General features: G+C 42.0%; 1 protein-coding gene across 5 annotated transcripts; it reads right to left on the bottom strand.

Annotated features, from left to right (window-relative positions):
- Positions 1-1926: 1926 nt before the first annotated feature.
- On the bottom strand, positions 1927-10674 carry RNF6 (ring finger protein 6). 5 transcript variants are annotated; one of them, XM_012569806.5, is made up of 4 exons: positions 10554-10674; positions 6656-6865; positions 6051-6158; positions 1927-4747 (listed from the first exon to the last, which is right to left on the bottom strand). In XM_012569806.5, exons 2-4 carry the CDS (start codon positions 6843-6845, stop codon positions 3036-3038), a joined length of 2010 nt encoding a protein of 669 aa, XP_012425260.4. In that variant the 5' UTR covers positions 6846-6865; positions 10554-10674; the 3' UTR covers positions 1927-3035. The 5 variants fall into 5 exon arrangements, with proteins under 5 accessions (XP_012425260.4, XP_072786634.1, XP_030130947.3 ...); XM_072930533.1 differs by having other exon boundaries at positions 10514-10613; XM_030275087.4 differs by lacking the exon at positions 10554-10674 and adding an exon at positions 10297-10426.
- Between the last annotated feature and the right edge of the window lie 4796 nt (positions 10675-15470).

Below are 15470 nucleotides of genomic sequence, written 5' to 3'. Positions count from 1 at the left end.
ACCATATCCTCACACAGTTGCACAATGTCCTGCCCTGCCCCACATCTTTCCTAGTTGTCCTGGTGGTCAGGTTGGCTGGGTTCTGATCAGTCAATTGGTAGTTACCAGATAACTGCACAGGGTTACTTCAGCAGGAGCTTGGGCATGGGGAAATGGCATCTGCTTTTAAGAGCAGAATAGTTATTTCCCATCAAGGCAAAAGCATGAAGTAGCAGAATATAACCTGCTATTATTTACTGTTTCATTTTATATTTCCAAATTTACACGTTGCTAATTGTTGTATGTTACTTGGCAACACAGGAATCCACTCCTATGTGATATATTATTAAAGAAGATACTATTACAGAGACATACAGGGCCATAATATCAGCTAGAAAAACACTGATAGTATCACACACATAAGAAATAGAAAACCCTATAAATTCAGCCTGATATTTCTCTTTATCTTTGCAGGCATCGTGTTTAAGGCAGCTCTCTAGGTAATTTTTTACATTAAGGCTTTGCTACCAGTTGAACTTCATTTAATATTTCATTTTAAAGAAACTTACTTGTAAAAACTCTGCCCATATTTTTCTCTTTATTCCCATAAAAATAAATTATGTTTCGTAATGTCACCAAAGGACAAGGTATAAAAAAGCGTTTGGAGAGCAGGGGTGGCAGAGAACTGAAGTTTTATCACAGAAATGGAGGTAACAGAAGCCAATACCAAACTGAATCACTATGATTTAATTGGTGCCATTAACACAGTATCTTGGGAAAGCTGAGTAACCAATTACATGCTACTCAACAGAGGGGAAATACTTGACACCTCTCATGTGACAGGGCAGGAATATAATAGTGGAAGCTTAAAGTTTCTTTTCCCATAGCCTACAATTTCTGTACTATTATATTCTTCTTAGCAGCTCAGTTAAACGTACCTTGTCACAGATGATCTCATCTTGAGCTATGTAACCATGCTCTTACACACAGCAAAATTTGAATGGAAAAAAGGCACAGGCAATCTCTCTTCATCTCTAATGCATTAGTGTAGCAGTTTTAAGAATTAGTTAAAATTGACCTCGAAGGACCTGACCAGCAAGGCAAGAGTGAGCCAAAGGTAGGTTTCTATGTATGCGTCTTTTCAATCAGTCAGATTTCAAAAATAAAAGTCATAAAGAAACAAGGAAGTGACAAAATACATGTATGCATTTATATACTGTCAGCCTCAGCAACTAACAGAAGTACAAGAAAAAAAAAGTTAAAAAAAAAAGCTAGCTCTTATAATCACATTTAAATCTCCTCACTCTTTACTGCAGCTAAGGAAACACTCAAGGGAGGGGTCAACAACCTTTGCAGTAATTAACAGCACAAATTACATCAGAAGAGATCTTAATCATATCCTTAAATCATCTAAATCTCATATCAGAATTTTTCAGAACTACTTTCAGGAATGAAAATGAGCCCTTCTGTTGAATTTATGACACAAGTTTTCCACTTGCAGAACTGAAGCAGACATCCAATCACATGGGATTTTATAGCTACCCTTGAAGGATATCATGAGCAGATGTTCCAAGTGACGCACCTGGCACAGAGCACATTTGTCAAGGCCACTATCTGCAGGCAGAGAAAGGCAGTACTTGTTCACTTCAAGTACTCTTTCTACTGCTCAGAATACCCACACAGCAGATTAGTGCACAATTCTGCATTTCTCCAGGGACTGAGATGCAGGTTGCTCAGAATACAAGCTTGGTAACACCCAGCTTTTCCTAGAAACCCCTGGAGCGTTTTCTGCTGGGCTTTTATGTATCATAGTAACTAAAAGGCCAGGAATAGAGCTGAGGAAAAGTGGGGGGAAAAAAGGAAAAACTGAGATTGAACATTAAGAATAGTAAGTTTTCTTATTAATCTACAGGATGTGGCTCAACAGTAATTCACATAAAACTTCAATTATTTAACTTGCAACTTTATTTCAGTGTAAGTCATTGGTATAAAGTTTAATATCTAATTATACAGATACTGGGGATTTTCAGGGAAGCTTAGTTTGTCCTTTTTAGTGTCTTTTGCCACTTGGTCCTCAGGCATGTTTCAAGAGGACTAACACTACATGTGTACCTTAACATTCTATACAAAAGCATTTCAAGTCTTTGTTTTGTTCTTCTGAGTAGGATGCCCAAAACATGCATATTATAGACTGTATAATGGTCAAGGAGATGTTCCCCTCTTTAAACTAAGGCAATTAAAACCCCAGGAGTATTGATTAATTTGGAAGAGTAAAAAGGCTTCCTTGTCTTCCTTAGTGCTCATTTATTCTTTGAGCAAGTAAGACACACCCCCTTGGAATTATCAGATTTGATTGCTGTCTGCACTGAAAAGACAAAGATTGTCAAAGACAGCATTTAATTATATACATTTCATAATGCCACTAACTCATTCACTTCTGAATAAGAACTCATCAACATTAAGAACTGTGTAAACCCACATGCAAAAATTGCCATTGAATTTTTTAAATAGAACCAAATTGGCAAGTTTTTGGAAAGGATATTTCAATGTTTAAAAAAAAAGTATTAAAATGAGCACTTCAAGTAACTTAAATATCTTTAGCAAACATGTCCAGCAAGAGACTCTCTGTAAAAGAAATTGTTCTTAGAACAAAAAGCTAACAAATGGCTATTTAGCCACTAATTTTTCAACACAGTGGTGGGTCTGTGTGAAACATTTTGTAATCTAAATAAAGTAAGTCCATTACAATGCTAAAAAACATACATTAAGCAGGACTGATTAACTATTGCATTTCTGTATTTACAAAAGTGCTTAGCATAACAAAATTACCTAAAAAAATATAAACTTTACCAATATCATTTGGTTCTATGTGTGCTCCTAGACCTGCACTTGGAAAAAATAATATTTACATTGTTAGATTTAGATAAGTTTCTATAATTTTTGAAGAAATTTAACAAAACTCCCCCCAGAAATGGACCCATATCTAAGTCATGAATTTCATCTGGCTCATAACAGAGCAGGAGTAAATCCTTAAGTGCTGAGCAGTACAAACAATTCTAGCCATTATCTGTGGCATTAGACCCCAGAACTGGCTGCCGACAAATTGGGCAGGTGGAGTTTTCAGAAAGCCAGCGATCAATACAATGAATATGAAACTCATGCGCACAAGGTAACTGCCTTAGCTTATTCCCTGTTGCATATTCATTAATGCAAACACTGCACGTTTTACTCCATTCATTTTCAGTGTGAACATCCCCATAGTTCCGTGTAGAAAGATTGTCAATCTGCTCTTTGGTTAAACCTCTTAAACGATCATCATCATCATCCTCATTCAGCAGGAAGAAGTGGGCAAGTCGAAGGATGGGCAGTGTTCCGTTCTCCACTAAGTTGTTTGCATCTTGAGACTGCCTGCTATCTTGGCTCTCATGATTGCGCCCAGAGCGTTGACCACCACCCCTCTGTCTATTTCTTTCCCTGCTGCCATCTACTGCATGTCCATTTCTAGACAAAACCCCACTTGGATCACTGCCATCTGCTGAACTTGAGTTATTCTGTGCATCTGCCAAGTGATGACCGCCTCTTCGCACTTCTGAATTAGATTCAGTTTCCATTAAAGAACTCAGTTCTCCAAAGCCTGTCATTATCTGTCTAAGGATTGATCGAAGAGCCACCGATGAAGGTTCCCCAAGCCCAGTTTCTGAAATCCGACGAAGAGGTATCCGTATAGTGCTAATGTAGGTCCGAATACCTGCACGTTCTGAGCGGGATATAGTGCGCCGAAATCCCCCACTGTCACTTTCAAAGGTAACTGTGTTTTCTGACATTCCTACTCTGGAACGAGTTCTACTGGCAATGCTGTCCCGGTCTCTGTTTTCCCCAGGACGAATTCTTCTCACCTGAAGATCTAGCGTAATTGTCGGGTGCCTTCTGGAAGCAGCTACTGGCCTACTAGGTTCTTCCTCTTCTGAAGTTGTTCGTAAGGATGGGGCTACACTGGAAAGCTGGGGAGCCTGAGTGTTACCTCTTGCTTGCTCTTCAGTAAGCTGTGGAGAAGCCTGAGCTGTTTGTCTCCTACTTCTGTTGACCTGATGTGCATTTCTATCCTGCCTCTGACCACGTTCTTCGGAATGAGCAGCATCACCTTGCCTTTGCAGCGGGGAGCGGCTTCGACTACTTAGGGTAGACCGCAGTCGCAAAATTTCTAGTCTTTGGTTTGTATTAGTCCGGACATTAGTTCTAGCTCTACCCCTTCTGACTGCTGCAGAAGTACCTCTTTCTGGTATTTCTCTTGGTTCATCAGCAGCCACAGAATTATTTCGTGTAGTATTATTTGTCTGGCCTGTCAGCTCCCTCGTTCTACTCCTGAGCCTCCCCGAGACTGCATGAGAAACTATTTCTGACCTTAATGCCATGGCACGCCTTAAAAGCCTGGTCCTTGCAGCTTCGTTGTTTGCCTCTCTTGCAGCCATGCTCCTTGTCCGTGGGGCTGCTGAACCGGCAACTAGCTGACGTCTTCTTTCTACATACAGTCTGGTGGCATCTATATCAACATACTCCTCACCAGAAGTTTCAAAACTGTTATGGTCGTGATTTATATTGATTTCAAGACTAAAGCGAAACTCCCCACTGTTTGGATTTGTTCGACTCACAGCTCTCCAGGTCTGGTTACCACTCTGCCCACTGCGAGTGGCATTTCCTGTGCGACGAAATGTGTTGAGCCATTCAAGCAAAGAGTCGCCATTGGAGTTTTCCCCAAGAACTTCAGAATCTGAAAGAAACAAAGAATTGCAAACACTCATACAACTGCATGCTCTGCATACTGCAATGCACTCCAAATCCTCTTCACTTGCTAGACTCTGACTTCAGACACAATATAGTAGCAGGGCACCTACCTTGCTATGCTAATGTACAAAAATGTGCTCTATGTAAAAATGTCAGCAAAACTTACCAGTTCAACCTAGAATTTTTGTCTCACTAACAGACTCAGAGAGAAATTAATATGCTCAGATGGTCTCCTCTGAGCCAGTGCTTAAATTCAGGGTGTCCAAAGACAGTTGTATTTGTCCAATACGTGCCCCTTGCTGAAGCTATCTGTTTCGGAATATTTTAACAACTGATTTTGATGCAGCAGGAAAAGGAATAACAAGTCTTGTCTTCTTTTGGATCTTTTTTTTTTTTTTAAGTGTTTCCTTTAACCAGTGGAATAAATGATCACAGAATCATTAAGGTTGGAAGGAACCTCTGCAGATAATCTAGTTCCACTCCCCTGCCAAGGCAAGGTCACCTAGAGCAGCTTACACAGGAATGTATCTGGGTGGGATACATGGTTTGAACAGATTTTCTCCTTTTGTGCAAATATACTCTTTTCCCATGACAATACCCACAGCTCCCTTTTCAAACCTTCCCCAACTACATGCTCAGGAACAGATATAAGTGTTGTGGTTAGGGCTAACTATGTGTATAAAGCAGGCCAGTTGTCATGATCACAGTGAAAATTTTCCCTTAAAGGGATCAGATTCAGTTCTCCTTACTCCATTATCTCTCTGTGTCCAGGAAACCTCCCCTCCAAGAACTTTGGTATCTTCATTTCTAAGCTGCCAATTCCTCTCCCAAAACTGACTAGAACTGGCCAAATGAGTAAGCTAGTATTTCTGGGGAATTGAAGACAGTGCATAAAGCACCAGCCTCACTTGACTAAAACAAATGGAAAAGAAACAACAAAAGTGTCAAAACAGTGGAGAGATTAACTGTTTTCCAATTAACTTCTTTTCCAACTGCTCTAATACGAGATAAAAACCTCTAAGAACTGAAAAAAAATTAGTAATTTTTGTGCTATTACATTTACTAGCAAAAGAAATGAGGGAAAAAGGAGCAAGTAATTTGTGATTAACATAAACAAGTTCTCATCAAGTACTTTTAAGTTTGGTTTTGTATCTCTTATTTTTAAACAGTCCCGAGAGGCACATTGAAAAAAAAAAAAAGGAAAGATAAGTGAGTCTCAAATATCTTTACAGAACTCTACTTATGCACCACATACTACATGTCTACATATAGGAATGAAGAATGTTTACCTCCAACAGTTCTACCTTCACCTTCTCTGTTATCCAGATCAGACTGTGATGTCAGACACTCCTTAGCCCCCTCCAAACGTTGCTGCAACTCTTCTGCTGTTATTTCTCCTGAATTAATTTAATTTTTATAACACCGTTAGATAAGACACTAATACTGCCTCTATACAGCCATGCAGAAGTAACATTTTCTATCTTGAATTAAAATCTTCAGAAGACAGACAAAACTGATGAAACCAGAAAGAAAATAGCATTAATGCGAGATCATAATGCAGATATCAGAGGAAGTAGGTAGTGGAGTGGAAGAATAAGATGCTGAATGTGTTGAGAGTATGCCAACTTCCAGTAACAATTCAGGGGCCCCAAAACTGCCACACATCAATAGATATACTTGAATGTACCAAATGTTAATTGTCTGGGTTTGGACATTCAAATGCAGCATCTTGGTATACAGGTAAAGTGTTATACTTTTGTTCCATATGGAGAATTTTTCCCTTTCTACAAAGCCATAGAAGTCAGGCTGCTTGAGTCACAGTACCCCAGGTGGTGGCTAACAGCAGGAGCGTTACTTCACTACACCTCTTGTACTGAAGGTATGCACATCTTACCAGGAGTGCCAAGCAGGTTTCGGTCCCTCATTAACCTGTAGTCCTCCTCGTTGAGCTCGTTAATGAACTGGTAATACGCTTCCTCTCTGCCGAGGCGCTCCAGCTGCCGCTGTCTCTCACCTTCACCGCTGCGCTCCCGTGAAGGCACCTGCTCATTGCCATTTCCCGCACGGTGTCGGGAGCGATCCATAATGATAATGCCAAACTGTCCTGGATAAAACCAGAAGATTAGACTGCCCAGGAATTACAGGAAGTATTTACCTAATTTGCAGTAAAACATCCCCAGCATTTTTCAAATAAATTAGTTTATTAATAGCTAAAGATAATTAAAGTGAACCAAGCTCCATGTTATTTGCCAAGACAACACGATAGTTTATTATTCAAATATAGAAATACTTGTAGCTTGCTGAAAAATAGTTTCAAACTCCCTTCCTCACTGAAAGGGCATACTGGTTGGTATGGCAACTTTAAAATAAAAATGCAATGACAGGTTGGGGTGTTTTTTTTTAGCTAAATAGTGATATTCTAGAAAGTTAAAGGAATTAACATAAAATTTATGTCCTTTCTCTCAAGCAAAATACAACAGCAGTGGGGAGTATTTAAAAATCTGAAGTATAGTGAAAAACATGGTTTTCTGATTATTGGACTGCAATTACCCAGTACAGACTTGTGACTACCCCAACATAAGACTACTTTAGTATTTTCATTGGTAATATTACCCCCATAGTGTTCAGCCTAAAGATTTTTGGTGGAATGACTCTTCTGACATTCTTACATTATTTGTGTATTTTCCTTACATTCTCTAATCCAAGGATTAGCTACCAAAGAGACATCCATCTCCAGAATACGCGGTAAAAGGGATGGGCTGTACCTTTGCCACAGTTCTTCATCGTGTACCAAATACTGAACCAGTGGGACCACACTGTTAGAAGGCAAGAACAGCCTTCCAGTGTCAAAGAGGCATCATCTCCATTGATTTCTGTGTCATTACCTCCTCCCTTTGGTTAGGACTCAATCCTCAGACCACTCCTCAGCTTTCCTATTTTCTAAAGGAAACCTGTTCTTCCACTCTCTATTTGAAAGATGATAAAGTGTCCTTTCAATTCACCTTCCTGTTAAACAAAAGGCACCTGTAACACCTGTTGAGGCAGACACCTGAAAAAAAGAGAACACTTCTCTACAGAGATCATCAGGCTAAAAAGCCCCAATCTCACTGCACCAATCTGCTTGCATGTGGGTAAATGCGTTTGTTTTATTTGTTTGCTTTTTGTCAATTTACACACACATAAAAGTCACTTCAAGTTTAGATTACAGCAAAAACACAGAAAACAGCATTCTAAGCACACTCCTGATCAATAATTAGTTTTCACAGGACAGGTCATGAGACAACAATCAGACTAAACCAACTATTAGAAATACATTTTAAAAAGAGCAAATCTTTATCAATATTGCAAACAGATACAAAAAAATCAGAAAATGTATTTGTCAACAGCAGAAGCTGGCATACATTTAATATACCTTTCTTACGTTCTTGTCCATTCTGATGTATCCTTGGTTGCATTATTTCCACACCTCATGTTACTTACCCCCACCAGCCCCTGTCCCAGGTAACTGCACTTCTAAATACACTTCCTCCAAATCAACTATCTTCCCCTCCTGTGTCCAACACTACATTTTGATGCATTTAAAATCTTCTCTCCCAGCTCTAACTCATTCAACTTAAAAGAAATTAAATCTGAGTATCTTCCCTTCAAGACATTTTCCATTCCCATAATATTTTTTCTTTTTAATCAATGTTGTCATCTTGGCTCGGCCTCACAAGCTGTAGATAACTGCTGACTTTGATTTCCCACAAGGGCTGTGTTCAAATCAGGTCACTTCTCATATCACACTTCTAAACACGAATTTCTCATCCAGCTCTTCCTCTTACTACCCCAGTTTCCTCACAACAAAAGCAGTTCCCACCCAACCTCAGCCCACACTATCATTACCTTGGCAATACCCATCACGAAAATTACTTAATTAATACTATTACCATGAAAATCCCCAACCCAGACTGCACTGAATACTGAAGTGCCTCTGTCCCAGAGGACTTACAACTTGACACAGGTGCAGCAGGGAGAGGGGGAAAGAGGAAGGATTGATAAAATTAATTCAGTCTCGCATGAAGCTGTTATTTAGACAAACGCCTTAAAACAGCATGTGGCTGCTTGCCCAACAATGACCATTCTAAGTTCACCGACTTCCCAGGTACATCACTGTATTGCTCCACAGAGAAAAATTCCACATATATTCTTAAGATAAAATGTCCATCACATGTAGTCACCCTCAATCTAAATTTAAAGTGTTGTTCAAAGAGAGGTTCTTCAGTTATCAGTTATCCACAGAAAATCTGGAAATCTCTTCGATTCTGTGGGTAGTTAAGGAAAAAAAAAATACTCTTTTGTTGACAACTGTATGGTAGGATGATTAGTCACACTCCTTGAATGACTCACTTAGAAACAGCAAGGAGTGTGAAGTGCTCAGTTGTCCCATCTGTTTAACATAACTCCATGGATGACAACTACTATCCCTATTTACCAAATGCCATCAAAATAAGTACTTTGGCACCTAAAATGTTATAGAGTTGTTAAAGTTGAAGGGTATTAACTATATAAAAAATGAAGTACATTACACTAGAATATTTCTGGGTATTTTAAAGTTGAAGGGTATTAACTAGTAAAATGCAAAACACTGAAATCAAAATCCTATGACTTGGATTACTACTCGTCCTTTGCAAAGAGGTAAGGGTCGCATGCCAACAGCTTATGTTTTCTAGCATTTTCAACCTAAGACTTACTCCTTTAGATCTTCATTCATGATGACTCTAGCCTATTCTTTAAGGTTTACGACTATTTTTTAATATATACCTTATGCTTTTCAGTTTCAGCCTGTTTCCCTGAAAAACTACCCCCGGTTCAATTAGGTACTCATTTTCTGAAAGATTACCACCTGACTGCAAGGCGACTACGGAGTTTAACTGAGGAAGCCTCCCCGAGCTAAAGGGCTATTTAGCATTTCTGTCACACCACAGCCTCCCGGCATGATGATCTCACCGACTTCGGGAATAAAAAAAAATAAAAACACCCTCCAAACCAAACCCAGAAACCCCCACGCACGAAGCCTAGGAAAAGAGGGGAGGAAGGAGAGAAAAAGGGAGAGTCAGAAGGCAATGAAAACACCCCCGGGACACCCAGCGCGCCGCAAGTCGAGGGCCCGAGAGTGAGGGCCCACCCCCGCCCCAGGCCCAGGCCCGGGCCGGCAGCAGGGCCCGCAGACGCCAGAGTCCAGCCAGGCTCACCCCCAGGGCACGGCAGGGTTCGGGCCGCCACCCTGGGCCGTGGACCCGCGAGGGCTCCGGGGACGCACCGAGCCCTCGGGCCCGGTCCTACCCCGCCCCCCGCCTGTTGCCGGGGGGACGGGAGCGCCGTGACTGACGGGGCTGCCGCCCAATGCCCCGGCGGGCCCGCGGCCGTCGGCCAATGGCAGCAGCGCCCGGCAGCCCGTGCCCTCCCGCCCCGCTCTCCCCGGCCCGACCCCGACACCCGCCGCCCCGGCCGGACCCACACTCTCCGCCGCCGCCCGAGCCCCGGCTCCCCTACCCGCGGCGGGCCGCGTCACCCGCTGCGGAAAACTGGGGAGGCGCCCACGCCTCGGTGCCCCGGCGGGGGGAAGCCTGCCGAGAGCGCGGCCGGCAAAACTCAAAAGGCCGTCCGTGCCTGCTGCCGGCGGCGGCACGGACCGGCCGGCCCAGCCCCGCTCGGCGCCCGTCCCTGGCGGCGGAGCGGGAGCGACCCCGCCGGGACACCGAACACCGACCCTGCGTGCGGAGCGGGAGCGGCTCCGCCGGGACACCGACCCTGCGTGCGCCAGCGGGGCGCGCTCCGCCCTGATTGCCGTCCGGCTGCCGGCTCCAGCGCCGATTGCGGTCCGGGTGGCTGCCAGCGCCGCCGGCGTGGGTTCCGTGCGCGAGAGAGGGGCGGTCCCCGGCGCGAGCCCCGCCCCCTGTGCGCATGCGCGTTTGGCACTCTGTACTGCCTTACGTAAGGAACGGTCTTCACCGTGGAGTCGCTTTTCCCTCTGCTCCCTCCTTTCCAGCCTTCCTGCGGTTTTAAATGGGACGCCTTTCCTTCTTCTGTGATTCTGCCTTCCTTTCTTCCCTTTCTGTTTACATTTCCCTCTGCAGGACTCTCCTACTGAACTTTTTCTAAAACGTTCAAAAAAGAATTGCTCGTGCCGTCACCTCAAGTTGCGATTTTCATGATCTCCGCTTGCGGAGCGTTGGGTAGCAGTTGTCCCAGGCGAGACGCAGAACCTCTCGCGCAATGTTGCCGGTTCTAGTAGCGAGCGCACTGAGGCACCCGCAGTGCGGGTCCCGAGCCGCTCGTGTGGATTTGTCTCAACGCATCTCGCACAAACTCTCCGAATCGGCAAAATGAGGGGATTTCGCCAGGAGGGTGCTTCTGTGTGAAACCTCCACCTCATCCCTCTCATGTCCAAACCGCTCTCGTGTTCAAACTAAAATAAACAAGAGTTTGGGTATTTTCTGTGCAACTGGTCTTGTGCAAAGGAACGCCCTAGGTAATGAATGAGGTGCAAGGAGGGGCTCAGGGCCGCTGTCCGGGAAGATGTTTTCACAACACACCCAGGATTTCTTTATTCTGCTTAAGAGATTGCACGAGTGTTATGTTTAGGTTTGGTGGTAGTTTACATTCCTGTTCTGCCATTAGGTGGTTTCCTAATGGGACAAACTGACGGGTGGGACAAATTCTTAACACCGAGGCCAGATCAGGAACTACTCTTTGCTCGCTGCATTCAGAAAATAGCAGCCTCTTTGTTTTTCATGTGCCTTGCTGCAGTATAAATAATTAGTATTCTATTTTGATTCACCTTGCCTGAAGCAATTAAAATATGTCCTTCCTGAAGATCAATTTTACTTTCATAATAAAAGTCAGAATATGTGGGAAGTGGATCTGTAGAGAGGTCTCAGGGCCTGACAGAAAGCCCACACAGTACGCAAACTTTGAGACAAGAAACGCTGACTTGGAAATGCCATGGGATAGGACAGATATTGTTGAGAGAGAAATGGAGCTAGAAAAGAGTTTTAAAAGATGGCCACCTAATCTTGCAAATAAGATTAGATACTTTGGAGAAATACAACTATGAAAGATGCATTGTAGTGGGCCCCATGAGGGGTAGTTGTAGATGATTGGCTTTAAGGCATCTACAGCATGGCATGGCAAAAAGCTGATAGGCGTGGCAAGAAACACTTATAGTGTATTGTAACTAGGAAATAGTTGGCTTCTGATTGCGATGGTGTGAATTATAACATCTGTATGGTTTCACCCTTCTCAGGAGACTGAAAATGGAATAAAAGTTTTTAAAACACCTCTCAGTTGCCCCATCTCTGGGTCAGGAAAAGGGTCTGACAAGTATATATATATGGGGAGAGAGAGTGTTGTTTTTTAAATCTTTTCCTCTCACACAGTCAAACACAACATGTTCTTTGGTATCAAGCCCACATACAGAGGGTTCATCCAAAAGGAAATTATGATTTAGATGGGTGAAAAAACCTCATATTTCCATACCAAAACCTTACACTGAATTAGTTTATTTTCCACTGACCTGTTCTCCAATGCAGAATTTGGTGTCCATGTCCTGCTCCACAACAGCATACTATAACTAAGTAAAGTACTTGTTCATTTTATGTTGTGTTGTCAATACAAAATGACAAGAGTAGATCTTTCTTAAGAATATTATTGTAGCAATATTATAGTAGCAGTGCTGTCCACAGTGAAACACTTTCTTTGCAATTATAACAAAAATAGCCTGTGGATGGCAGCAAACCTCAGGCAATTACTAAGTTTTGTAATAAAGAATTTGAGAACCTGAATTTAATTTGATTGTTCTGGTTTTAAGTTCTTTAGAAAGTAGCTCTATTCTCAGCATCTGGGGTTCCAACATTCAATGTATATAGTGCATCACAAGAATGGGGCTAGGCTTTTTTTGGTGGTGCTGAGCAATACGACAAAGGGCAATGGGCTCTTTGAAACTGATGCACAGGATGTTCTACCTGAACACGAGGAAGAACTTCTTTGCTGTGCAGATGACTGAGCACAGGGACAGGCTGCTGAGAGGGGTTGTGGAGTCTCCTTCCCTGGAGATATTCAAAAAGTTATCTGGACACAACCCTGCATAATATGCTCTAGGGGACCCTGCTTTAGGTTGGACCAGATGACCACTGGGGTTCCTTCCAACCTGACCCATTCTGTGATCCCGTGAACACAGAAAACTGACTATCAGGACATGACTGGAAAGTGATTACTTCCCCTTACCATGGCTCTTGTTTGACTGCATGTGGCATGTGATATCCAGTTTTGGGGTCTCCAGTAGAACAATCCTGATATGGAAAATTCCTAATGAATTGGAGTGAGTTCTGCTGAGTGCACTAAAATGATCATGGGGCTGGAGCACTCACCATGTGAGAGAGGCTGTGGGCCCTAGGACTTCTTCAAGCTGGAATAATGGGCAGCCTGACAATACTGACAAGGAACTTACTGAAAAGACAGAGGCAGGATTTGTATTGAGAGAAGGACAGAAAATTTCACCTGGAGTATAGCCAGGTCCAGAGAGGCTATGGAATCTCCCTCCACAGAGACTTGAGTGGAAAAACCCTCAAGCAACCTTCATTTAAGAGTAGCCTTGCTGTGAGCAGGATATTGTCCTAGATATCATCCAGAGGTCCCTTCCAACCTGAATATTTCTAGGATTATATGAAATAATATAAAGTAATATTTAATTTCAGGGTTTATTTCCCCTCAGGCAGGGTTCTTCTCAGTAACAAAAGTAACCATAAGTTCATAGTCTGAATTTTCAAGGTTTGCAGAGGTAGAATCAGAGAATTACTTATTAAAATCCAGTCCAAACCATTAACCCGGAACTACCAAGTCCACCATTAAACCATGTCCCCGAGTGCCACATCTGCATGTCTTTTAAATACCTCCAGGGATGGTGACAACTGAATCTCTGTCAGGAGCATAACATAGGCTGATTGTTAACCTAGGTGGTCCCAAGTCTGGCAAACAGATGTTTCACTGAATGCAAGCACAACTCTCCTATACAGCACCTGGATCCAAAGGACTGATCTATGTTTGTTAGTAACTTGCACTGCAGCCAGAATCTAGGGTGCTTTGTTAGAGCAATTTTATAGCAAAATATAGTTGAGGGGAAAATAATTTAAAAAAAAAAACAACCCAAACCTTAACACATTGCACATTTTTTAAAAACAGGAAACTGTTTGTAAAATCAGCACTTTACTTATCTGCATTAAATAACGTGTGTTTTTAAGTGCTGCCAATATTCAGCTTATTCATCTGCACATAAAACCTGCAAGGTTTCTGAAAAATAATCAGACTGTGCAAATATTACAGTTTTTCTTTACATACAGAAAAGGAAAAAGTGCCACCACGTTATTGTCTTGCCTTCAGCTTTCCCTGGACTAAACAAAAAATGGAAGATGTATATAGCACTTAGCAGGACTGCACTTTTTCAGTCAATACCAAGCTGGGAAGACCTCTGTCACACCACTAAAGAATGTCTCTGTGGGGATATGGGAAACTTTTAGCAGGTAGCTACAGTTTCATAAAAAGTTTTCTGAGACGCAAAAGTATGTTCAAATTTTGCAAATTAATAAGTGGAATGAGCAGACACTTTAATGGCATGGGGATGTGGTTGAGTGTTGTATTATCTGCTTATAAAATACAAAGATGAGAAAGCAAAAATATTAAAGTTTACTTTTAAATATTAAAGTTTAAAATATTAACGTTTGCTTTTCTGTATTTTTATTCTATTTTTGAAGACTGCAAAACAAAGAGCAAGTAACTTGTTGTACATTTCCCAGACATAAGCTTTGCTTCACAAACTTTGACTCTAGCACTAACACTGTGGCCACAAGCACGCAAACACATACCCCTCCCAAAACCATTTTTTTCAGTATTTTTCAGATACTCCCATGTCATAGTTGAGATGGTCACAATACAAAGCAACACTCCATTTTCAGGAGGCTTCAAACTCGTTTTTATTATAGTATGCATGCTTTTTATACATTTTTACAAAACTCATAAGTTTACACTTTACTCATTGGTCAGGAAAGACAAACAAAGTGCTTATTTGAATCGACAGTTGCATGTTTCCTTTATTTATCCTTTCTTTCTTGGTTTCCATGTCAATGATCTTGGTAGGAAATTCTTTCAGGGATCCTCTTATCAAACTTCTCTCTGGCTCAGAGAAGTCACTGTAAAACCTCTTCCACACTCCCATACCCCAAGTGACAGCATTTACTTATTGTCACAATCCATTCTGTTCCCAGACAATCCAGGCTTTCACCTGAAAGACAATTCCCTGAAATACATTCAGAAATGTTTAATGGTGTCAGCCTTCCTTGACTACTGTCCTTTCCAGTCACAGCTCACTTTGGTAATTGTCTCCAACCCACTGCACGTTACCTGTGCCAATACGGTAACAGTGTCTTTCCTGCAGAGAACTCAGGTGTGGTGTTCTTCATAGGTGTGGTGGTGACAAACAAAAAACTGTCAAAAGCATGTGTGTTCTGGACATATTAGAAATTACACAAACTCAGAACAGAAGGATATGATAAAGCAAACCATGAATGTTGTTAGAGGAAAAAAGAGAAAGAGGAAAGCTCTAAAAATCCAACTTCAGCAGGATGTGTTAAGCATATATTTTTAAACTCAGTCCTGAGAGAGCATGAGAGAAG

This window comes from Taeniopygia guttata, chromosome 1 (assembly GCF_048771995.1).
Source record: "Taeniopygia guttata chromosome 1, bTaeGut7.mat, whole genome shotgun sequence".
Taxonomy (NCBI): Eukaryota; Metazoa; Chordata; class Aves; order Passeriformes; family Estrildidae; genus Taeniopygia; species Taeniopygia guttata.
The sequence above is the reverse complement of the archived record's forward strand: the minus strand, read 5'-3'. Positions and strand labels throughout refer to the sequence as shown.

Bases quoted from the DNA above. Each gene is read 5' to 3' on its own strand.
- RNF6 (XM_012569806.5), bottom strand. From the start codon at position 6,845: ATGGATCGCTCCCGACACCGTGCGGGAAATGGCAATGAGCAGGTGCCT. The intron at 6,159-6,655 runs GTAAGATGTGCA...AAATTAATTCAG, and splicing joins AAACCTGCTTGGCACTCCTG to GAGAAATAACAGCAGAAGAG. The intron at 4,748-6,050 runs GTAAACATTCTT...TGTTTCTTTCAG, and splicing joins TGAAGGTAGAACTGTTGGAG to ATTCTGAAGTTCTTGGGGAA.